This window comes from Heloderma suspectum, chromosome 3 (genome assembly GCF_057233095.1).
Source record: "Heloderma suspectum isolate Gila_16-S chromosome 3, 16-S_ref, whole genome shotgun sequence".
NCBI lineage: Eukaryota > Metazoa > Chordata > Lepidosauria > Squamata > Helodermatidae > Heloderma > Heloderma suspectum.
Genome location: NC_139460.1, coordinates 123,914,183 through 123,939,517, shown reverse-complemented (window position 1 = coordinate 123,939,517; position 25,335 = coordinate 123,914,183). Strand labels below are relative to the sequence as shown.

The 25,335-nt window shown below is 42.6% G+C and overlaps 1 protein-coding gene across 5 annotated transcripts in view; it reads left to right on the top strand.

Moving 5' to 3' along the window:
- The first annotated feature begins 1,754 nt into the window (after positions 1-1,754).
- MGAT4A (alpha-1,3-mannosyl-glycoprotein 4-beta-N-acetylglucosaminyltransferase A) overlaps positions 1,755-25,335 on the top strand; it is a 92,204-nt gene continuing 68,623 nt past the window's right edge. Inside the window, exons 1-2 of one of the 5 annotated variants that reach the window (XM_084844361.1) lie at positions 1,755-1,989; positions 6,957-7,286. In XM_084844361.1, the coding sequence (XP_084700487.1) occupies positions 7,193-7,286 (94 nt within the window). In that variant the 5' untranslated portion in view covers positions 1,755-1,989; positions 6,957-7,192. Of the gene's footprint in view, positions 1,990-2,193; positions 2,430-2,631; positions 2,819-5,282; positions 5,376-6,727; positions 6,801-6,956; positions 7,287-25,335 lie in introns of those variants that run through there. The other 4 variants (XM_084844363.1, XM_084844362.1, XM_084844365.1 and 1 more) reach the window with 4 other exon arrangements.

Sequence of the window (25,335 nt, the reverse complement as noted above, 5' to 3'; positions counted from 1 at the left end):
ATTCTTAGGCAATTCTTGGGCAAAACACCTTCTTAGGCAATTGCATACAGCTGCAAAGTTATGTATAGCTTGTAACTGGAAGTCTCCAAAGCAACCAACTAAAGCGCAGTGGATTAACAGAACTTGGGAGACTATGACTGTGTATAAACTTACAGGTGCAGCAAGTAAGGAATCCTAATGTGAAGAATATTATGACACCATAGTTTCCATTCATTTCCTATGCTGAGGCACTTCAAACTTTTGATAAAGTTGCAGCAAAATACAGTTGCCTTCCCCCCCCCCGTTACTATGCACAAACACACAAAATGGCATACACCTGCACACGCTTCTTCCATGTGTTGTAGAACTTGCATTTTAACTGTCATTAGAAATTGAGCTCTGCTTAGATATTCCTTAGAACTCCTATTTATAATTAGTAAATTCCTTTGTTTCTTTAGTGATTGCCATTCATTATGCATGTTCTTTTTGTTGCCTTTGTTTTGTTAAACTTGTTCCAAAATAAAATAAAAGTTCATGATGGGGGGGGGAAGTAGTGGTGGCTTTAGCTGCCTTGGACAGAGTTCTGGGTGGCTGGAGTTGGGCTGCTTCTAGCACCACGATGGCCTGTCCCCTGGAAGAGTTTGCAGAGTCCTGTAGCACCCCCTGCCCAGAATCCCATCTAACCTAGTGCTGGCCCTAAGCATATACAAAAGGTAAGCCAAGTGTGTTTGGTTTTTTGCATTTGTGAATCTTTCCCTCCTCTCCTTTCACGCAAAAAACATTTGCAGGGAAGAATTTTGTGCATCTCTACTCAGGTTCTCTCTAGTATAATCATGACTAGAGTTTCATCCTTACAGGGCTGTAATCCTAAATACACTTATTTGGAAATAAGCCCAGTTGAAATCAGGGAGACTTACTTCTCAGTAGATATGACAAAACTGTGCTCCAAATCGCATATGATGATGCTTGGTTACTAGAGACAATTCCATATTTTCATAAATAAAGCACACCAGGAGCTATTTTCAGAAGTTTTAACTTCTGAAATAACTACTTTGCATCACACCTACCATGTAGGGTTTCCCCCTCCCACAACAGAAACTGCTTTTATGCCAGCTTTGCAAAATGTTCTTAGTATCTGCTCTGCTCTTATGTTTCCATATGTTCTTTAAGGGGCATCACTTCCTTCTATTATTTGTGCCCTACAGAACGAACTGCCTGTCCTTCAGGAGGATGAAAATTAACCTATCTTGTCCATTTTCATCGTGGAGCAACAACCTTGCACAGTTGAGATCTTACATGCAAAGTATTAGGCAACGACCTCAGAGAACAGGAGAAACAAAAGGAAGTATGAAATCAGCCAAGATCACAGACCTTGACCGTACCAAGGATACCAAAGACCCACCACTAATCAATTAGATGCGTAGTTTTCAGGAAACGGTGCTTTTGCTTTCCCTCTACAGTCCGAATGATGGACCCTGGCAGTTGTTCTCCTCGTCTGCAGAGCAGAGCTCTAATGTCATGCACACCCACCTGGGAGGAAGCCCCATGGCACTAACCGGGGCTCGCTCCCGAGGAAACACTCTTAGGCTAGGCAGCTCTCCCTCCCCGGCCTTTAGCCATCAATAGAAGAGGCAAGAGAACTCGCGAGATTTCTATATAAAACCTTCGGCTCTGAGACGGACATTTGCTTGCACCATCGCTTGGCTAGGACCATCCGACACAGGCTGCCAATTGGTTCCTTATTCGGGCTGCCTGGGCCAATGGCAGTCCGGCGGGGTGGAAGGAGGCGGGTGCTTTGAGCGGAGCCGGTGCGGGCTGCGCTGCCCCGCGTCAGCGCTGGCCCTGGGAGCGGCGCCTCTCCGGTTGCAAGGCGGGACCCGGGCGGAGGAGGCTGCTGTGCCGGCAGCGACGGCGTGCGCGGCGAGAGGCGCTCCGCGCACCTGCTGCCTCCTGCGCGGGCGGGAGGGCGCGCCCAAAAGAGGAACCCGGCGCTCCTCCGGCAGGACCAAGGCGAGCGCCGCGGCGGGACGGGGCGGAGGGCGGAGGGCGCCCGGCATCTGCGCTAGGCTGCTGCGGCTGCTCCTCTTGGGGAGGGGCTCTCCGGAGGCCCTGGGCGGGATGGCGCGGGGTGGAGAGCGGCCGTGCGGGGCGGCGGCGGCGGCTCGGCTGGCAGGACCGCCCGGCGGCAGGCTGGTGGCGGAGGGGGGACAGGCCGACAGCGGCGGGCGCTCCCGGGCGCAGTGGCCTCCCCAGGTTCGTCCCGCCAGCGCCGGTCAGCAGCGGGACTGCGCCGGAGCAAGCCGACTGTGCAGTGCGACAGCTCGCCCTCTCGCTCCGTGCCCGCGAGCGTCGCTAGGAGAGAGAGGTGGGGGAGGCGAGAAGTGAGCGGCAGGAGGACAGGCGAGGGCCGCCGCGGGAACGTGCGTGTGAGCGAGTGCCCACGGGCGAAGGCGCGTTGTGTGTGGCTGCCGCTGCGATTGCGCGTCGGGGAAAGGGGGAGACAGCCGGGTTGGCGCTCTGTGTGGGTTACGCCTGCTTTGTGTCCGATTCTGTGATGTGTGGCCACCTTTTCCCCAGGTGCGCGCGCGCGCGCGCGTGTGTTGGGGGGCCGGGGGGAGAAGTATGTATTAAGTGACACGGCGCTGTTTCAGTGAAGCGGAGTGGGAGGAATCTGGAGGAGCGCCTGGCTCTTCTCTCACTCCCACCCTAGTATTATGGGAGGGAGGGAGGGAGGGAGGGAGGGGTCTTGCTGTGCATGTGTATAGAACATGGGATGGATGGACGACAGACAGATGGGTGCACTATGTATTCAAGAGGGGAAGGAATCAGCTGTAATAAGGTACTGAGGGAAAAAGACAGATGTGTGTGAGAGACGCTCACTTAGTGTGCATGCAAGAGAAGGAGCTTAAGTAAGCACAAGGGATATGCACGGGGCACTGGGAGGTGTGTGCATGAATACTCTGTAAAATGCACTTGAGTGTATATGCTAGGATCTATTTTGTTCTGGATAATTTCTGCCCTGCTTTTTAATCTAAAAGCTAAGCAAAGCACTGAACAGAGATTTCTTTAAAACATTATTGTTTGTTATTGTACTTATTGAATTTTTAAACACTTAACTCTGCTGCTATCCTTGCACTGAGGTGCTACAGTTATCTGTGTTGCCTCTCTTATCTTTCCATAAGGCTGTTCCTTGTGCATATGTTAACTCTCTGCAGTGAGCCTCATGCTGCATATGTGCGACGTGGGCGTGGATGTGCAGAGCAGTGGGTGTTTAACTTAGTACACCAAACTGCTAGCAATCTCTAACTCCCCCATCACTGTTTTATGTTCTAATTACATTTTGATTTTGGTAAATAACTTGGTGGCAATAGCAGAAAGCAGCATAAGCAATTAGAATTACAATACGCAACAACTGTCTTAGGCCTTTGTCAACAGATTCTTGTGCACTGCTATGAATGAGGATGATGTGTAAAACACCATTAATTGTGTCAGACTTTGACAGTAATGATCACCTATTGATTGAGGGAAGGGTAACCAGGATTCAGTGACTCCCCCCCCCCCACCCCCAGGCTATTAGTGTTATCAGAGTTCACTGCATTGCCAGTCTGTCATGGAATGTACATGGAGACCGGTCCCAGCATGGATCACCCAAGAATACTATAGAGCTGACCCTCTTTTGCATATTTGGGAACGGATCCAGCAGGTGTCCACATGGGAGTCATCCTTGCTTGATCAGGGTGAATGTCAACTATTATGGTGATGTAGCTATTACAGTCTCAGAAGCATTTCTGACAGAGTAACAACTTTTAACATTAAAAACATTTACTTTGTTACAATTTGCTTAGGCTGTAATCCTAAACATCTTTACTGGTTAGTAAGCTCCACTGAACACAGTGGGACTTATTTCTGAATAATTGAAGCAGTTAGCTGGATTGAACAGTTAGCCTTTGTTTAGTGAAATGTGGTGCATACGGTATACCTGTGTAGCCACCTATATTTTAGAAGGTAATAGTATTTTTCCATTCCTTAGAACATGCCAGCTAGTGACACTAGTGTTGCATTTCTCTCCATACCCCACCCCCACTAATGCGCAACGCAAGAGGTTATCACTAGTTTAAAGTATCTGAATGTGAAATTCTCAGAACTGAGATAAGATATTGGTAGTTTATGTCTTTTAGGGTGCAATCCTGTGCATGTTTAGACAGAGAAAAGGCCTACAAGTCCCAGTATTCTCCAGCCAGCAAGGCTAGCTGGGGACTGCTGGGAGTTATAGGCCTTTTCTCTGTCTAAATATGCATAGGATTGCGCCCTAAGTCTTTTCACCAGACTCAAACTTATTAAAATTTAAGAAACAAAACCAACAGAGAACAGTGAGCGAGAATAGAGAAAAAGCTCTCTAAAACTTAAACGATCCAAATCTTGTTCAGTACTTCTTCCACCTATCTATAAAAGGAAGTATTTGTATGTCCTTGATGGACTCGAAAACCGTACATCCAATTCTTATGAAACTTGTAGAATTTTTTCTACCTCTACCTGGGACGGTTTTAGGCATAGTGAAAATTTGGTCTGCCATCTTGAAACAAAATGGCAGCCAATCAAAATTTCTAGAGATTTACAGCTTCAATGCCATTTGATGGATTTCAACCAAATTTGGCATGATAATTCAGCACCGCAGCAAGGAAATTTTAATCATACATTTTCAACTATATGATTACCTAAAAGAGGATGTGTCTCTGTCCGTCTGTCTGTATGTCATTGCCATAGCTCCAAGACTGTGGAAGCTAGACCCCTGAAATGTGGAATGTATACTAAGGGGATGTGCATTTCAGGGTTATTTTGTCTTTAAAATGCATTAATTTTAACTTAAGTGTGTCCATGTGGTTGAAGCCTGGAGTTACATTTTCAGCTACGAGGGGCAGACTTCCCTAGCTAGGACATAGCTTTGCACTCCATACAGTTTGATGCCGCAACAGATTAGTAGGTCAAAGCATCCCAGTTATATGCCCGAGCCTCCCCCTGCTTTGGTGCAGCCTCCCTCAGACCCCTCCCTCAGGAGGCTACAGGGGTACACCATGGCAGGGGGTGCGCCTTCACTCAGATGGGGTGGGCATAAGTTTGCTTGAAGGCTTCAGTGTATCAACGTAAGGGCTATTTCCACCTGTGTGGAACTGGGTCTGTTCGCTAGTTCTTATTAAGTACCTTAACCTGTATATTTATATATTGTGGGTTGAATCTTAGAGCGGATGCATTGAAATCAATGGGATTTCAGATAGGACTAACTTAAATCCCATTGATTTCAATAGGTCTACTCTAAGTATGACTAAGTCTGGATCCAATCCAGTAAAATATGACGCAAATGTCATAAACTGCAGTGTTCGCCTACTGCACACAAAATAGTAAGTAAAATGCTTCTCAATTCAGAGTGGTTGAATAATAAGTGTTTAGCTTGATCCAGTACTATATTGCTAATGTGTACAAGTATGGGGCACAGAAATCTGGTTTGCATGTCAACTGGGAGGAATGGTGTGTGTCATACTAGCATCTGTAGCATCTAGGAGAACAGCTATATTCTGGAGCAAATCCTTTTGACTGTTACAGTGATGTGAACAGTTATTTCATAATGAGAGAGAGAGAGAGCGAGAGAGCACCAACCAGTACAGATGTACTGCAGCTGGTTCAGGAACTCATGAAAGATCATGACTCCTCCTCCTCATCAATGATTAAAAACTTGTGGTTTTTAGCTGTGGAAGAGGAACTATGATTACTCCTATTACACTGCTTATCTGAATAAACCACTCACATCATGAAAACAGTTATCTGAGTAAGTGCCAACTGTAATAATATCTATATAAACTCTTTGCTCAAAGAATATTTAGTGTTATAGCCTTCCTATTCCTTCAGACTTACATAATTTGGTTGAATGTTATCCCTAGGTCTGTCTAGGCCTAATTCAGTGCATTTAGGCCTTACTATAATTTGGTGTTGACATAAACTTTCCCCAGAATTTAAGCTTACTTTTAGTTTGCATATTAAAACAATGCAGGCCTTTAATCTTTTACAAATTAAATAGTGAAATTTTGATTTAGATGTCACCGTCCTTTTTTCTCTCAAGGTCCGCCACCCGCCTCCCCACAAGTATCCTGACTTCCTAGCTCTTGCCTGTGACTATGTCAACTTTTCAAATAGCTTTATTGGATTGTTATTGCTGTGTGTTGAATACAATGGGTTGGATCCAAGCTTAGTTTATTTTTATTTATTTATAAACTTATGTGTCACCTTTCAGCGATGGGACTAAAAGTTGTCATGACTAATCTGTCCCATTGATTTCAATGGGACCGAAGTTGAACTAGTTTAGTCAGGATCCAACCCAATTTTATTTGCCCACAGTTTTTGTTAGCCAGGACTCTGATGTTCATTTGGAAGTGGTAATCTCACCATGCTTTGTATAATAAGCATTTGTTCTGAATGCCTGCTTAGTCAAAATATTAAAACATGATAACACAGTGGTAAAGCATGATAACACTGGAGAATACTATTACTGCATATTTATATAGTGCTTTAGGCTGCAGTCCTATGCATGCTTACTAGAGAGTAAGTTTGTTTGAACTTATTAATAAGTAGCACTTATTTCTGAGTAAGCATATATGGGATTACCCTCTGAATGGCCAAAGCCTTTCATGTACATTGTCAGTGATCCATAAAACGCCCCTGAAAGTTAGAGATAAAACAGACCTACATGAGGATAAGTGGGGCAGGGCGGGGGAGTGCGAGGCTGAGAGATAATAGCTTGCTGAAGGCCATCTAATAAGTTTGTGGCAGATGTGAGGTTTGAAACATGACGCTGTTGTTCATAGTTCAGTCTCTTAGTCACTATGTTTATGCGTTGTGCTTTAGGTTTTTTGTGTTGTGCTTTGTTTTGCTATTGACTGCTCTTCTGCATTTTTAGTCTGAAATTAATTTTCTCCCATTGTATATAGGGAGTAGAAAAAATAAAGAATGGCGAGTCAATTCTACGAAAGCTTCTGAGAGAGAGCAACAGTCTTCGATGGTACAGCTGCTGTGCTGGCTCTACAATGATTTTGAAATGACACTGCTACATTCTTCTTTACCACTGGCTAAGCCACACTAGTTGGAATATATTGGCTTCAAGCCAACAAAAAAACTTAAATCCTGATCGCTGGCCAAAGATAACCCAGTGTGATGCTGAAATGAGATGAGGCTCCGAAATGGAACTGCGGCCACCATATTAATTTTCATCACATCTTTCCTTAGTTTGTCCTGGTACACAGCATGGCAGAATGGGAAAGGTAAGAGGCACCTTTTCTGAAAAGAAGCACACAGCTTTGTCTATAACATGTGTGAGATCAATGGAGAAGTGCAGTTCAGTTTAGGGTGTGTGTTTTTTAGGTGTTTAGACTAATAATACAAGCAGTATGCTGACCATTTCTGCTCAGAATAGGGCCGCTTAGTTCTGCATTTCAAGACTTTAAATGATACAGTGAAAGTAAGGAGCTACCTGACCATATTTTGCTTCTTTTAAACCTTCTAAATATAGGAGGAAGTGGAGGCAGTTATCTCCTTGAGGAGCAATAGCCTGTGGTTCTGTGAGCATCTCTACACCAGCCTAAAATCCTGCATTTAAAATGGGGCTTTCTGCTTCCGTTTTAAATGCAGGATCATAGCAACTCCCTTTTTCATGTGCTTCCTTTCCCCCTTTCCTTTCCCCCCTCCTTCTTCCCCGTATCTGAGTCTTCCATATCTTTCATTGATTTTGCTCCTCTTCTTGCAGCTTTCCCTCTTTTCAAGGAGGGAGCTCAAGCAGAACACAATGGGGGTAATTTGATAGCTCATTATCTGCAATCTATTTAAAAATGGAACAAAGGGCATTTAGTACAGGAGACGCCTTGGAGGGTCATGGCGTCATCTAAAGAGCCTGCAAACTTCTATGAAGGAGCAATCTCAATCTCAGGATAAAAGCTCTGTGTGAAGAAAGCCTGTATATGTCATTGTGTGTGTGTCAGTTTTTGTCCAAACGTGGTCAAAGGGAGTTTTGCTATTACATGAGAATGTAATGGATTGCTTCTTCCTATCTGATTTGTGCTTAGGAAGTTTAGTCAACCACATAAGGAAAAGATTTCAGTTTTCACCTTTTCTCTTATGTTTGCAATGGTGATTGAGGTCTGGTCTCACAATGTTGAGGCTATTGGTTCTGCGTGACAAAAAAAGAAAAGAACAAGAATCCCAAAGTAGCCATAATTTTGAGCACCCAGCATGAGCTGCAGTAATTGTTCAGAGAATGCAGGAGATCATGTCTTTGATTTGTTTCCTTCACTTGAACTGCTGGCTACAAACCTAATGTGTACCTGTGGACATAACTAGAATGGAGTATGTTTATTTACCTTCAACATTCAGGGTGTATGTGTGTGAGCAAGGTCAACAGGCAAGTGGGAAAGATGCTACAGTATTCTCCGGAGAAACACTTTTTGTTCTGGTTATTTGGGGGGAAAGGAAACAGCGTTGATTATTTTTCTTCTTAAAATGAAGTATCCTAGTAACATTTTAGCTGGGCTAAAATAAACCACTTCCCACAGAAAAGCATGCTGGTTCACACAAAACAGCTTTTATTATTGATTAGTGTTGATCAGTTCATCAGCACTAATAATGTCTTTGTATTTATTTACTTTAGTGTTCTCTATGATGGTGTTGGCCCATTGTGCAGTTGCCCAAATAAAACCTTCCCACAGTCTTATTTTTAGTAAAGTCAATGTGAGCTATCACTACAGTAAATCAGCTCGTACAAATCAGTGCCGATAATTCCCAAATGCACTGCAGTAACCAAATGCTTCCATGCAGTTCCTCAGCTTAATGATATTTATGCAAAATGTCTCTCTGGAAATGTTTTGCATTTTGTGATACCATCAGGACATTTTCAAATGAGAAAGCAAATATAAGAACATAACAAACATTTATTGGCAACTTGCCATTTCTGGCGCTAAAGAAGTGGGGGAGAGGGGCAGAACTAGCTGCGGTGCAAAGGCAGGATTCTATATGATCCCTCCTTGACCGTGGGCCAGCCGCCACTAGGGAAAAAATAATGCACCCATTACTGATTGAAAATGTACAGTGAAAATAAACCTTCTTGGCCAAAACGTATTCTCCCCTTTGCTCGTAAAAAGGAAGAGTTCTCCTACAGAAGAGATGCCTTTGTAATATCAGCATAGGACAAAACCATGTAACCTGAATAGAGAGCAATGAAAAGTCATGTATAAAACACAAAGCGTGCAGCACAGTCCTTACAGCAACCTTCCCTAGTCTCCAGCAGCCACTTTCTGTGGTATAGCGCAAATACACAAGAGGAAATCACATTTTCTTTCACTTTCACAATTAAATGCCACATTTTCCCTGCTGAAAAAAACAAGTCGCTGTAAGCGCTCATTACACACAGAAGCAAAACTGGAGCGTCACGATGTTGCCTAAAGAACCTATAAACAACTGTGAGTAGGGAATTATTTATTTATTTCATTTTTATACCGCCCATAGATGAAACTATCTGGGTGGTTTACAAAGATTAAAAAACATTAAAATACAGTATACAAAGTTTAAAAACTATTTACATAAAACACACGAACAGTATACACAGAGACAAAAACAACTTTGAGCAGTCAACCATGGCCATAAGACAGATTCAGGACTGATTAAAAACTCATCATATGCTGTCAAATGCCTGGGAAAAAAGATAGGTCTTAACCTGGTGCTGAAAAGATAACAATGTTGGTGCCAGGCAGGCCTTGTAGCAGAGATCATTCCATAACTGGGGGGCCACCGCTGAGAAGGTCCTCTCCTTCATTGCCACCTTCTGAGCCTCACTTGGAGGAGGCACTTGAATGCCAAGTGTAGAGTACTGGTAAGTTCATGTCTGGAGAGGCGCTCTATCAGGTATTTTGGTCCCAAGCCATGTAGGGCTTTATAGGTTAAAACCAGCACCTTGAATTGAGCTCGTAAGCATATAGGCAGCCAGTGCAAGTAGGGCAGAGTCGGTCTTATATGTTTGGACCTTCTGGTCTCTGTTATCAATCTGGCTGCCACATTTTGCATGAGCTGCAGCTTCTGGGAATGATGAGCACATGACAGTTGCCTTGTGTAGAAAAGCCTGTAGTCTAAGGCAAACTTGTGCATACCTAGGAGTAAGCCCCTTTGGCCACAGTGGTCTATCTTCTGAGTAAACCTACATAGGATTGCACTGCAAGAAAGGCACTTAAAGAGTAAAGGAAAAGAGGCCTCTTATATTATATGAATTTAGAGATGAACTAAAACAACTATCATTAATATTTAACAATGAATAAACAGATTTAGCATCCCGATTTCCAACTGGTGACCTCATTTCTGCAGCCTTTTTTTCAAAATAATTCATTATGGCTTGTAGCCCAGTCTTGTGCTATTCTAAATATGCTTCTAAATATGCTTCTAAATATGATGGCGGTAAAGGTCAACAGCTTCTGCTCTGAGGTAAAGCCTAAGGTCAGCCTACCCCAACCTGGTGCCCTCCAGATGTGCTGGACTGCAACTGCCATAATTCCTAGCCAGCATGGCCAATGGAGGGCACCTGGTTGGGGACAGCTGCCTTAAACTCTCCAAACAAACAGAACCTCCATTGTCAGGAAACAGCTTGTCTCAAGCAGGGAGAAGCAGCCTGCTCAAGCTGAGAATGTTTGATTTTTAGACAATTGAGAACTAGTATTTATTTTGTAGAAGCAGCTTGCCTCAAACTAGGGACTAATATTTGGATTGTAGAAGCTGTGTATGTGTATCTCTGCTTCAAACAGAATGTTCTGTAACAATTTGGCAGGTTGCCTTGTCTAGTCTGATCGCTTATTTCACTTCTATCCTACTGCCAAAGGGACTTATTTTTCTGGCTAATTTGCAGTCTTCAAAATGCTTGCTTTGGAGTGGATCAATTTAAACTAATGTGAGCTGGTGTGCTACTTTAGAGCTAGTGTGTACAACTTGGGAGCCACCAAGCCAAAGGCAGTCCACCGGCCAAGTATTGTAGCCTTATTGGTAGATGGGAATCTCTTCCTGGAACTGGTTTTTGCAATCCAAAGCAAGCAATTTATATACAAGGAGCCCTTGTATGTATGTATGTATGTATGTATCCTTTATGGCTTGTGGACTGTGTTTGGCTTGTTGTGTTGCAAATTGTGCACAGCTGCTCTAGAGGTATGTGTTACATAAACCCTGTACCACTGGGAAGGAAACCCCGACCAATTTGAGGCATTCCCTTACTTAGGCCTCTCACCTGAGTAAGGTGTCTATAGAAGGGTCTGGTCTGTAGAAGGGTTGTAGCTCAGTGGTAGAGCACATGCTTTGCATGTAGAAGGCCCCAGATTCACTCCTTCGTGTCTCCAGAAAAACTCCTGCCTGAAACCCTGGAGAGCCGTTGCTGCCAGTCAGTGTTGACAATACTGGGCTTAGATGAACCAACGGTCTGACTCGGTATAAGGCGGCTTCCTATGTTTCTGTGATGTGTCAGACCAATTCTAGTAACATTATCAGGGACACTGACTGAGCCTGTAACAAGGAATTTCCGAGTAGAAGGGGGCAGAGCCAGAAACTGGTGCATGGTCACCACTTCAAAGAAAATGATAGTCTAAGGTTCCCAGAATTCAGGCTGCGTTCTTGCCTTGCAGTGTGGTTTCTGACACTTTTTAAACTTGGGGAGGAGTGCCGGTTTTGCCTGCAGAAGGTCTGAAGTTCGTATTTGGCAGTTCCAGTTTTGACAGTTTTCTCCAGTGAAAGACAGAGGCAGGACCCCTCCCAATCTTTCTTATCAGAGGAGACTGGGGCAGATGGATTAGCATTATGAGTTCCAGGAAGCTTCATATAAGTATGAAAACTGTGCCTTAATAGCCCTTAGGGTCACAGACTAAAGGCTGATGCATACTTCAGTATTTTTGAAGTTATCTCCCCTTCATGCTTTGACTATTTTAGAATTGGCCTTAAAGACTTGGACGTTTCAGCCTGCTTTTAATTAATGCTGTCCTATATTTTATACTTTTATGGCTTTAACAGAGCTGATAACTTTCTTTTTTTAATTTGTATTAGAATGGTGTTTTATTGCTGCTGTTTTAGTTAAGGCTGATAACAGCTACTAGTCATAATGGCTACAAATTACCTCCGGTATCAGAGGCAACATGCTTTTTTATGCCATTTTCTGGGGAATGTGAGTTACATACTATTACATTCATATCCTGCTTGTGGGCTTCCCATAAGCATGTGGTTGGCCACTGTGTAAAAAGAATGCTGGACTAGATGGGCCTTTGGTCTGATGCAGCACAGCTCTTCTTTTGTTCAACAGTGTGTGTATTGTATTGTGTTCTTTATACACACACGTGCGCACACGCGCACACACACACACACACACTACAACACACACACACAATTATATAGAGGACTGTTTCATTTCATGTCTTTGTTTTTAAACTTGAGAAGGCTTTTTCCCTTTAAAGATGCTATAAAAATATTTTACATTGTTCATATTTACCACTATTATACCAATGGTGCTGTGTGAAATATGTACATATACCTTGGCTTATGTCCTCTTGAACAAAGTAAACCTTACTTTGTGAATAAATGTTTGTACAATTGGGCTGAATGCAGGCGAAAATGGTTTTTGGAAGGAACACGTGGATTGCATTGCAGATTGGCTGGTTGGTCTTTCTTGGCCATATGCTGTGTGTCTCATCTGTTCTAGAACAGTTGACCAGTAAGCTAGATCATTGAACTTGAACATCAGCAAAATAGTTGGATTTTGCAGGGTATTATGCTCGCTTAACTGGGTGATGAAAATGTGCCAAATATTCTGATATTTAAAGGTGTACTTTATAATATGACATGTGTAGCGTGTGTAGATATTCTTCTCACTTAAATCACAAAGTTTGATTCGGTGGAAAATCAACCCCTTATTCTCTCTGGCATAGAAATTTCCCCCATGAATGCCCACTAAATGAGAGTTATGCTAGTTCTCGTGGATCTAACTGAATACATAAAAAGTAGAGAAAAAACCTCTGTCGTTATGAATGCATAAAAGTTGCCTCTTGACTGAGCTGATGTGCTCAGTATATTTGAAATCTAACCATAGTTTGCCATGGCCCGTTTCAAGACATAAAGCTAACTTATATAGCATTTAAGCCTCTAGTTGCATAGCATGTCATTCTGGAATCTGCATTCTGTACCTTACCATTTATCTAGCTAAACAGTGACACAACAGCTGCCTTTCTATCCTCTGTGTACTTTGGGGTTGGATCCAGATTTAGTCATGCCTACAGTAGACCTATTGAAAACAATGGGACAAGTTAGTCATGACAAAGCCCCATTGGTTTCAATAGGTCTAATCTAAACATGACTAAGTCTGGATCCAACCCTCTCAATTTAAGTTGTGTTGGATCTTATGGAGGCAAATTGCAAAGTAAATAGACATAATAAAACAGGATACACTTCACTGACAACTTGCTCAAGTACTTGGTGTTGGAAAGAGTTGTGTGCTCACATATATTCATTTCAGCAGGAATTCCTTGCTTCTGGCTCCATCTCTCCAATTAAAGAGCCTGCTTCCTCTTCTGAATTCTACAGCCTTGCTACACTTCTACCTCTGCTTGGATTGCCTCATTCAAGAGGCTACTTCCAACATGTAGTTTGCACATCTAATTGTGTGTATGTTAAATTTATATCCGAACACACAGTCTCAAGGCACATTCCATACACTGTATAGGTAGAAGAAGAGTCTGTCACTTTAAGAGCTCACAAAATACAACAGCTTCATTTTTAAAAACATAATGAAAATGGTTTGTTCCTTACAATATATTTCAAGGCCTATAGGCAAGGGGACCACCAAGCTAGCAAAGAACACAAGAGATGGATGTAGACAAACTGGAGTGTATCCACCTGAGGGCAACCAGGATGGTGAGGGGTCTGGAAACCAGGTCCTGTGAAGAATGGTTGAAAGAGCTGGATATGTTTAGCTTGGACAAAAAAAAGATTAAGGGAAGACATGATAGTGGTCTTTTGTATAACAATCTGAAGGACTGTTATACAAAAGATGAGCAGACTGCTTCTCTGTTGCTCCAGAGGGCAGGACTAGAATCAATGGGTGGAAAATTGCAGGGTGGTAGATTTTGGCTAAATGTTAAGAGAAACTTCCTGACAGTAAGAACTATGTAACAGTGGAACTACTTCGGGAACTGATGGGTTCTCCTTTGTAAGAGGTAATTAAGGAGAAGCTGGATGACCATCTCTGAGATGCTGTAGCTGCATCCTGTGTTGATCCTGCTTTGACCAGAGGGTTGGACCAGATAACCACCAAGCTCCCTCTCAACTCTGAAATTCTATGAGAAATTCAGTTGATTTGACTGAGTATTTGCATGTCAAGGTTTAAAATTTGATTCCTTGCTAGTTGCTTTCTATAACTTACACTCAGATCAATGAAATGAACTTGTATATAAAATATTCTTCTGAAGGGCCTAATAATTTTTAGGCAGATTCTGTATCTTGGTATAGTTTTATCAACAAATGGGATCAGAATAGATACAAAATGTGCATTTAAAATTAAAACCATCCTTCGCTGCAGCAGAACATAGCGCTGCTTTTAAAACGATGTTACAGGCAGAAATGGAACACGTGAAGCTTTCCCCATTACTGCATCTCTGTACAGGAGGAAAATATATTCACCTGCTGAATATGCTGTATGTGGTGCTGGTCTTGCTAGGGCAACACACATACTCATTTTGTTCCATGGCACATGTCCACTACAGCATGGTTAGAAATAGAGCACGAGCACTAGCACAGTAGTGCTAACGGCTTTGATTTTACTGAGGATGGAACAGACTCCTGTGTCATCCAAAAGGCTCCAGTGGTATGTGGGCTAATCTGGTTCCTTAAACCCAATCTTATAAACTGCTATGCCCATGAGCAATGAATAGGATCCAGTATATATCCCAGGTTCTCACTGTGTACCAGGTTGGGGAAGGCTGCTGTATTCTATCCAAAAAGAAGAAAAAATCAATTTGAAAGCGTACATTGCTGGCAAATGTGACTTCCTTCACTGTTTCAGTCTTGATGATACGAACATGAGCAAAGTTAGGACTAGTGATTTTTCTTTTCTTTATAGAAGTGGCTGAGGATAAATAGTTTAAAATATCACTGAAATGTTTTAGGTGAACAATTGTTTTTATTATTTTCATGAGATCTATAGCGACGTTTTATATGCCATCATTCACAAACTGTGTGTACAATAAACTACCATGTTTGACTAAGCTGCTTTGATACCTTGAAATGTTCAGAAACATTCTCGAAAGGGAAGTTTTCACAACAAAAGATGAAAAGAAGTGTAGCTATGGCGACAGAAGTGACAGCTTGGTTTAGCTGGGAGAAAAAGCTTGCACACAGTTGGACAGGACGGGTTATGTGCTGTTAGTTTTAGGGGAAGGAGCAGAAGTATGAAGGACAGCGCTTGAGGGTCCCAGAGGCTGGGGGACTGCTCTAAGCATATGTCTCGTGTTGTTCTTTCAGTGTTTTGATGCCAGAGAGGAAATACAGGGAAAGTAATTCAGAAGAGGAATATGCAGTCTGATGGAGAATCTTGTGAGGACAGCATTTCTAAGGGTCGTACAGCCAAGGCAGAATGTTTGGTGTGCCCTCCTCCGCCCTTTTAAAAACCTCCTCTGCCCAGGGGTCGGATTTTCTCATTTCGAGCATCTGAGCTTCCCTGCAAAACCCATTGCAGGTTCAGTAATCTGTAGTACCTGCAACAAAGAATAACTACTTAGGTCAGAGGAGTCAGGATTTGCCAACACTTGAACCTTTTTCTTTGCAGGTAGGCTAGATATCAAATATGCAGTGTTCTTATTAGCTGCTTTCCCCCAAGTTATCAAGAGGGGTGTTGGGGGTGAGAGGAAATGTAGCCTGATACACTTTAGAAAAGTGAGGAAATTACTTCAAAAGTGAGTTTGATAACAGTTTCAGGATTGGGATGGAGACGAGATGCTAAGCAGCAAATTAGGGATACCTTTAATACACCTGTTAACAGTCACAGCATATGACTCAAATAGGTAGTAATAACAGAGGCATCTGTCTGTGTTATCAGGCATGGCTTTGCATTTCCCATACTCAGGTTGTTGACAAAATTGGATGTTAGCTAAGCTAAACCTGAATCAACATTAGAGTGGACACCTTGGTCTGAACAGAATCTTGAAACTGTTGCACAGGCATACCATATCAATGGTGGGCAGCATGGTGCCCAGGAATACCTTTGGGTTACACTTGGGTCTCAGAGACATCCTTAGGTAATGAAGATGGTGGGCAGTTGCAGGCGGATGCTTTCCTCTGCAGTGTGCCCAGTAACCAAGAGAAAGAAGGGGGGGGGGAGAAAAAGGGACTCCTGTCAATTCTGCCTGGTATGGGGGATATTGTTGTTAAAGAGCAGTGGGGGCCTAGGGAGGGTAGTGAAGAAGGGGCTAGAAAGGCCCCTTTCTAGCCAGCTGGAAGGTCAGGGAAGCCAGCAGGGAGTGTGGTAGGGAGAGCAGCAGGAAGCCCGTAGGGACTGGGAGAGTCAGCTGGGAGCAACTGTGGGGTTTGGGAGGTCTGTGTGCTTGTATGTCTGAATGGAGGGGGCTGCATACCTGAGATCAATGTGGGCATTGGCCACACAGCAATTATAGTGAGGAGAAGCTGACTTGAAGAAAAGCATCGGGCTTTAAGCAGTCTCGGGAAATCTAGTTTTTCCCCGATGAGCTCTGGGGTGGCTGCTGGATGGTCATGATGTCATGCATCCCTAATGACCTCAACACGCAGCCAGCTCAGAGTAAATTGATCATGGAGCCACCCCCTGGACTAATACGTGGATTGGAATACTGTTGTTCTTTGGGGTTTCCACTTCTCCAAATTTTGTGATAGAAGTTTTGGCTCAAAGGTTCCAAAATGTGCATTTTATTATGAAATGCATATTTTGGGGGAAATATATATCCACATTATAAAATGCATATTTTGGGGGAAATATATATCCACATTATAAAATGCATATTTGGGGGGAAATATATATCCACATTTAACGGTGAATGTGTGTTTTAGTTTTTAAAAATACCTCCAATTGATGTAGAAATGGGACGGAATAGACTTATGAATTAACACGTGCAAAACTGACATGGATTGGAGGGAGACTGAGCTAGCGATCCCTACCTCAGATTATGCTTTTAAAAGTAAAATGTGAAATACTTTCAGGAAAATACAGCCTGATTCAAGTAAATCACAGTCCATGTATAAAGTGATAGAAACAATAGTGGATACTAATTAGGTGAAACGTGTTATTTGTGACAAATAGATCTATGTAAATTAAATGAACCGTACTATCTGATTTAAGTTTAATCTTGAAGGGAATTAAATGTGTTTACATTGCGATCTGTAAATTATTCAGGTCAAAAGGTTGCCTCCATCATGAAATGCTACTTAGTACAATGATAATACAAAGATAGCAGTATCCATGGTAAGCTATTGGATGCTTTTTAGAATTCAGCTAATGTATGTGTGTAAGTCCCAAATTAGGGCTTCAGATCTCCTAACGCCAAGTTATTTACTACCAAAGCCTGTGGTGCAAATCCTTCTTGACGCTAAGTAATGGCTTTTAAAATAGGTCTGAGGAAACATGTCCTGAAACCTTCATGTGTATTACAAGAATCAATAGTGAAAGCTCAACACATATAAATTAGAGAGAAAAGAATGTTTTAATTACACATTTTATTGCTTTTTTCTAAATAGGTAAAATTTGATATTGAAGTTAACTATCACCAAAAAAATGGTATAAGGGCTGCCACTTCTATTCTTGTAATGCAATAACATAAATAAATGGTATAACTCAGGGGTTGGGAATGAGGCAATAAGTGGGAAGTGGGCATTTTTGAAAGCTGCAACTATTCTATATTGGCTCCAGCTATAGAACCAACTACATTACCCCAGTTGCACCACAATGTTTGTGCAGAGTTGATACAACCAGGTGTGATATTAATTTTGAAGTGGGTAGTCTTATGTGTTAATATTAGATGAAAGGTATTTAATGGTCGATTTTATGTATTTATGTGTAGTAGGTTTGTATGTGTATAAAAGCATATGGTATTTAATATTTTTTAATTATTTTTAAAAAATAACAAAGTAGTAGTAGGAGGTGTAGTGACACCATCTTCTTGTGACTACAAGATCCAGCCACCATGCGAGGTATCCAGTTCTGGTCACCACACCTACAAAAAAAGGATACTGTAGAGTTGGGAAAAGTGCAGAAAAGGACAACTAAAATGATCAAGGGGCTGGAGCATCATCCCTATGAGAGAAGATTACAACAGCTGGGATTGTTTAGCTTGGAAAGAAGGCACAAAAGGGGAGACATGATAGAGGTGTACAAAATTATGCATGGTGTGGAGAAAGTGGATATGGAAATATTTTTCTCCCTCTCATAATACTAGAACCTGGGGCTCATCCCATGAAGCTGATTGGTGGGAGATAAGCTGATTGGTGGGAGATTCAGGACACATAACAGGAAGTACTTCACACAGTGCAGAGTTAAACTATGGAATTCACTGCCACAAGATGGTCACCAATTTGGATGGCTTTAAAGTTTATGGAGGATAAGTCTGTCAGTGGCTATTAGTCATGTAGACTATATACTTCCTCCAGTATTGGAGGCATTATGCCTATATACACCAGTTGCTGGGGAACACGGGTGGGAAGGTGCTGTTGCGTTCATGTCTTGCTTGTAGGTTTCCCATGGGCAGCCAGTTGGCCACTGTGTGAACAAAATGCTGGACTAGATGGACCCTTGGTCTGATCTAGCATGGCTCTTCTTATGTTCTTGTGTTCCTCCCCAAAGGGGTAAAATTATGTCTGCTGATGTAACAGCTTGTTTTGTTGGCAAATTCCACCCATGTTGAGTGATAACCTACTATAGGGAAAGCTGGAGATAGTTCTGCAATGGACGGGCTGAAGCAGAATTTGTACTGGATGGATATAAGGAGAAATGTCTCCTTTCAGAACCCATTGCAACCCTTAACTCTATTTCCTATTTACAGCCCCAGTGATATCTCTAAAAATATTAAACAATAAAAAAGATTTAATAAAATGTACTCTCCGAATGAACAATGAAATCAAGATAGCTTGTGCTTTTATATACCCATAAGGAAGTGCTTTTGATGTAGGAAATCTTAACATTTGAAGAAGTGTGAAAGCCACCTATAGAACAGGATGGGAAACCACAATAGATTATCATGCACAGAGAAGTTGATGCGCATGTGATTGTCATGTCTGGAAATGTACATCCATACAGCTCTTCTTGCATGGAAGTGTTCCATGTAAGAAATTAATGGCATTTAAAGTAGCTCTGTGAGCCAGCAACAAGGAATCATGAGGGTTCTGGAAATGTGCCCACTATGACATGGAAAGTGGGATTGTAGACCTCCTCTGATATCTGTGAAGTCCAAGCAACTTCTGCAGTGCACATGCCTTGCAGCTGGGGATATGTTCTGCCATGTTGCAGTGAAAATGAGTAAGTTGATGCATGAGTCACATATGCTTTCTTTGTCACACATTCAGTATCCCTGAATCTGTCTGAACAAGTGTATGCTGCTGGGGCAGAAATGGAAGAAAACTGAAGCTCCAGCCCATTCTAAATTGTCTTTCCACCCAGTTGATGGGAGTGATTTTCAAGAACAGCTGAAGTTGTGAAATCTGCGTGGTCAGCTTCGTGGTAATAGCACAGCTTGTGGAGAAGGGGTGATCCTAGTCCCTTCTTTCTTCCAAAGGAACTTTCCGTATTTATAGGATGTACTGCATTCAGTACCATACCCAGAACCTTGGACAATAGCTGTGCAGATATGGCCTAAGAGCTGTGCTGTATACCAATCCTCTCTCTCTCTTTCTTTCTTTCTTTCTTTCTTTCTTTCTTTCTAGAATAGATTATCTTTCCCTCTCTCCCAAATAACTTGGTTATTGTTCATCCTCCCTAACCTATGGTATGCTCATCTCTCTCAAAGTATTACAGGCAATCTTAAGCATTTTTACTTGGCACTAAGTCTGACAGTGTCTAGAAAGGCTCATGCCTTAGTTGGTGTGTTGAGGATTGCAGCTGTAGTGAGGAAGTGACATGTTTTGTTCACTCAAGTTTTTGTGGGTCATCTGCATGACATCATCCAATAACTGTTGTGTGTTCTTCCATATCACCCAACTTGTTTGAGAACAGAAGGGCAGTACAATCTCTGCAGGTGTAGACGTCCTTGGCTCTAATGTTAGAAAGAGAGAGAGAGAGAGAGGTGGCTTTTACATGCCAGGCAGGTGAACATACTGCTACTTGGCACACCTTCACTATTACATTATAATCTATCTTTTAACTCTCTGTGTGTTTCTGTGGCGCAACTCAGTCACCCCCCCCCCCGCTTCATATATGAGAGAGAGAGAGAAGGGCAAAGACTGGCTAGCAGCGCTGGGAGCCCTCTATCTTGAATCACCCAGGTGGGATTCAGATATGTTTTCTTCTTTCTTCCTACCCTTACTGGAAGGGATAGATACATGATCACCATATGGATTATTTATTTTCAATTGAGAATGTGACTGAACGTTTTATAAAATATATGCATTATGTATGCAGTCATTTCCTTATGTGGGGTGGGGGTCATGTTTTTGTCCAGTCATCATGCTGAATAGATCCTACTCATTTTTATTGACTTCAGTCTGCAGTATTTTTCACTGCAGAAGCATCAGAGTTACTGAAAGCTCACTGTGGTCTCTACTCAATATGGGGACCTGTTGTTGTTTCAGCTGTCTCTCCCTGTTATGAACATTGGCACAGTCCGCTTATGTGTTGAAGTACAAAACAAATAGCAAAGCTTTAAACAATTTGAGCAATAAATTAGTTTGTAGGAACACTTTAGATTAGGTGCAAGATTAAATTATTCAAAACTAGGTAATTTTTTAAAAAATCACTCAAGTAAACTAAATGCACTGGGAAATAAATCCTTAACATTGAACAGTTGTAAACAACTAATCTTTCTATCCAGATCATGGACTTAATTATCCTTATTGTTTGAAACCAAAGTACAGACAGAGGACCATATGCTTCCCTGATCTGACCTCCATCTGGGTCTGGTGATGGATTCCCCCCCGACACACACAGTGAACTTATGTCTGATCCAGTTGGTGTCTGAACATCTAGGGCCGTGTTTCCACAACAACGGAAAGAGAAGCTAATGGAGGAGCTTCTCAACCAATAAAAGGCTTCTCCCCTCTCCCCCCTTTCTCCTTTCCTCTGAAAGTCCAGATGCACCTCATTTCTGGGGCAAGCCTCATTGATCACAATGGGAGTTACTTCTGCATACACACACATGCTTGTGCTGGGAAAGGGGGTCGGGGGAGAGAACACAAAGACAGGAACCAGCCTCCATTTTAACCAACAGGATCTCTATAACGAAGGGTGGAAATAGTTTCTTCCTAATGCAGTAGGCCAAACAAAGGAGAATCGGAGCCTTGAGATCATGCTGTGCCATCTCAATTGAGGAGGATCTCTGTTAGTTCTGTGGGCATTCAGAGGGCAAGCCTCATTCAGCACAATGAGAGGAAACACCCCTTGACAGGTATCCCGGTGAAAGGCACACCCCTGGGCAGGGCTAGCATACCTGAGGTCAGTGCAGGGGTCGGCCACACAGCAACTATACTGGGGAGAAGCTGACTTGAGGAAAAGAATCAGACTTTAAGCAGTCTCAGGAAATCCGTTTTCCCCCTGATAACCTCCGAGGTGGCTGCTGGATGGCCACGACGTCATGTATCCCTAACAACCTCAACATGCAGCCAGCTCAGAGTAAATCACTGGTGGAAACACCCCTTAGTTCAGAATTGACAAAAGAAAAAGTTTTTAGGGTACAATCCAATGGGGATATTTGGCCACCTCCAAATTCGGAAGTGACTGACTATCCAATGCATGTTGGTGTGGAATGCTATAGGTGCTGCTTTCCCTATCACGGTATGGCCTTGACGGAAGCAGAATCTGTTAAATTTCTCACCATTCACCACTGTGCTCTTTCTAGGGCCAGACTAGATGAGATAGGAACACAAGAAGCTGCCTTCTGCCCTCAGACCATTGGACCATTTAGCTCATTATTGTCTACAGTAGCTTTCCCCACCTGGCGCCCTCCAGATACATTGGACTACAACTCCCATCATCCCTGCCATGCTGGTTGGGGATAATGGGAGTTATAGTCCAACACCTCAGAAGAGCCCTGGATTAGGGACGGCTGGTCTACACTGGCAGGCAGTGGCTCTGGGTCTGTTCGAAGTATGACTACGTTGGGATCCAACCCATTTGTGGTAATAATAAATTAAAAATCGGCTTCCCTCCTTCCATTACTTGTATGGGTTTCAGCTAAATTAAGTCTAGGTCCTTATTTTTACATGGACCGATACCCATTTCTGAAAATGGGAAGGCTGGCTGCTACCCAGATCTGTTTCTTGCCTTGGGTGAAACATGCCAGTAGGCAGACAGCAGACATAAAGAGGAACATTTAATCTTTTCAGAAATGGGGGTCAGATGTTGCTTCTTTGTCCCAGAATCCTTGGTGTAACCTGATACCCACAGCACCTAGCAGGAAATAATTCATTCAGTCTGCAATCTCCATCTTGAGACTGGGTCTAAAATGCAAAGCTCATGGCCACAACATCTGGCCTCAATTTTGCATTTTGTGTGTGTGGGCCCCCCCCTTGCTGTTTGTACCACCTAGCCTGATGAAGAGTTCTAGAGAACCCCAAAGTTTGTGCACTATTTTGGTGGCATTTTGGAGGGACCTAATAAAGGTATTGCATTTTAATCTGGAGATTTTTTTCTTATGGACCAACATGGCTGTCTTTCTTTTTAGGTTACATTTGACAGTGATTCATAGGAATTATTCCTCTGACTAATCATAACGTCTTGTCTAAATTTATAATGCATGTATTGGTCTCTTAGAGAAAATGCCCTATCTGATGAGGGGCAAATTACACGTTATGCTGAAAGCATACTGGGCAGCTAGGTTCTCGGTGATTTTTTAATCACAGGTGTGGTGGGGGAGGGGCAAGGATTGCTGTTGGGAACACAGTGTGTGGGGTGGGGAGGTTTTATCTCTTCCCCCTGCAATTGGGATGAACACTGCCCCCCCCCCCCCGCTCCAAGTTATAAGGCTTAGAAAAAGAAGTTATGTGTTTCTGGAACTCTGATATTCCTCCTCTCTCAAAGACAAAAGCACACATTAGGCTATCTCGTTTTTCACAGGCATTTTTAGTGTTGGTGTGACTCCAAGGCACCTGTGTCTTCCAGTTGTAATACGAGAAACAACCCTTACTACTGTTTCTTGATTAACGTGGGAGTAGATAGACTTGATGGATTATATAATGGTCAGGGAGAAATTACCTAAGTGTGTAAAGCTGGGATGGCTTTATTTAACAAATCGACGTCTGGTTTATGGAGAGGGGAAGAGGGAAATTAAATCATTTTTCCAGAAAACTTCAGAGGCTTTGGGCTACTTCTTACTCTTCACTGATAATACAATCCCAGAGTTCTCAGTTTAATAAAACTGCAAAATAAAATCTAATGAAAATTTACCTCAAGCAGTTCTTTTCTTCAAAACATCTATTTATAGCATCTCTATTAGCAGTACCCTCCCCCCTCCCCCGAAATATTTATTCCTTTATATTTTGGTATTATTACTTACAGTGCAATCTTATACACATCTACTCAGAAGAACCATTAAATTCGATGGGGCTTACTCCCAAGTACATGGGTATAAGATTGCAACCTCAAGCTTTTCCCCCACCCCAGTTTTAATAGCTCCTGGAATTTTAAGGTTTTTCCTTCCCTCCCTCCCTCCCTCCCTCCCTCCCTCCTTCCTCACCCCACCTTTCATCTCCCAGATTGTCAGTGTGTATATGGGGGGGGGGTAGGGCAGGGGACATCACTGCAAGAGAGAGTCTACAGAAATGAATCATCCATGTTTCAGGGGCAAGATGACATTAACTTTTCAAGGCATATCTGCCATTTGCGCCCCCTTCCTTCAACAAAACCTAGATATGTTTTGGCTACAGTATATAATTTGGTGGTTTAGCCATTTGAACAAATGTATCTTATCTTGCAATAATGTGATGGTAGTAAGTTGTAGATTACTTGTGCTTAACACTCAACATACATTCCTACCCACAGTTTATTAAACCTTGGGAGATATTGGATTTTAGCTTTATCCTCTGAGAAGGGTTTTTTTTTTTTTGGTGGCTTGTTTGTAAGGTCTTGCATTCCTACTATCCACCCCCACCCCCTTACCAATAGTCTGTCTCGCTGGTTTGAAAGAGGCAGACTTACAGTGCAATCCTTTGCATGTCTACTCAGATTTGAGGAATCTCCTTTCCCATGAACCACAGCCCCTATTCTTCTGAAACTTTGCATGTTTCTTACTTAGGGACACCTCTAGGATATCTGTCATTTTCAGAGCAATGGTCCACAAGGAACATAGGAAGATAGGTATGTCCTCTTTTGGAGACCTCAAAATGTCAAGGCTGCTCTTGCACAAAACCTCCTGCAGCTATCATTCTGAAATTTGCCTCTGCTTTCCTCACTTCATTCTTGCTGCACAGAAGAATGAAAGAATAAAGAGCAAAATAAGTGGGAAAACTTTCTCTGTATTAAACTGATCCTAACACATTTTTAAATGGAACAGCCTCATCTGTTCTAACATCATAGATTGTTAAAACACCAAACCGTGCCACCACCTCCAATGAAGAACATAGCAGCTCTGGTCTGCAGTCTCTAATGTCAGGCTTTCTGCTCTCTTCCTGGTCTCTGGATCATTTCTATGTGGGGCACTTTTCGCATGTTTCTTTCTTTTCTGTGTCTTGCTTGACTATAATCGAGGATTGCCAGTACCCCATTGATCCTCCTCCACAACCTGATAACAAGACCAAGTGGTTTAAGACCAGCTCTTTCAGGGCATTAATTGCTTGTGCCCTGATGCTAGCTGTCAGAAGTATCCGGCCTTGTCTAATCATGAGCTTAAAGGGACAGCCTGATCAATAAGTAATGCCTGGTTTACACAGATGCTCTGTGAATGGTTTAAAGCTTTTCCTTCCATGTAATGTTTCTTGACTGAGATTCTGGGATATCTGCATTTTTTCCACCCTTATATTCCAGTATTCTCAGGTTGCTTAATGATAGGATCAGGGGAGATAGGTTCTGTTTGTGACAAAAGCCCTGCCCGTTCTTTTGTCCCCTGGATCAAGAGGGTCCTTGAGGCCTGTATGGGAGGGGACTATGTC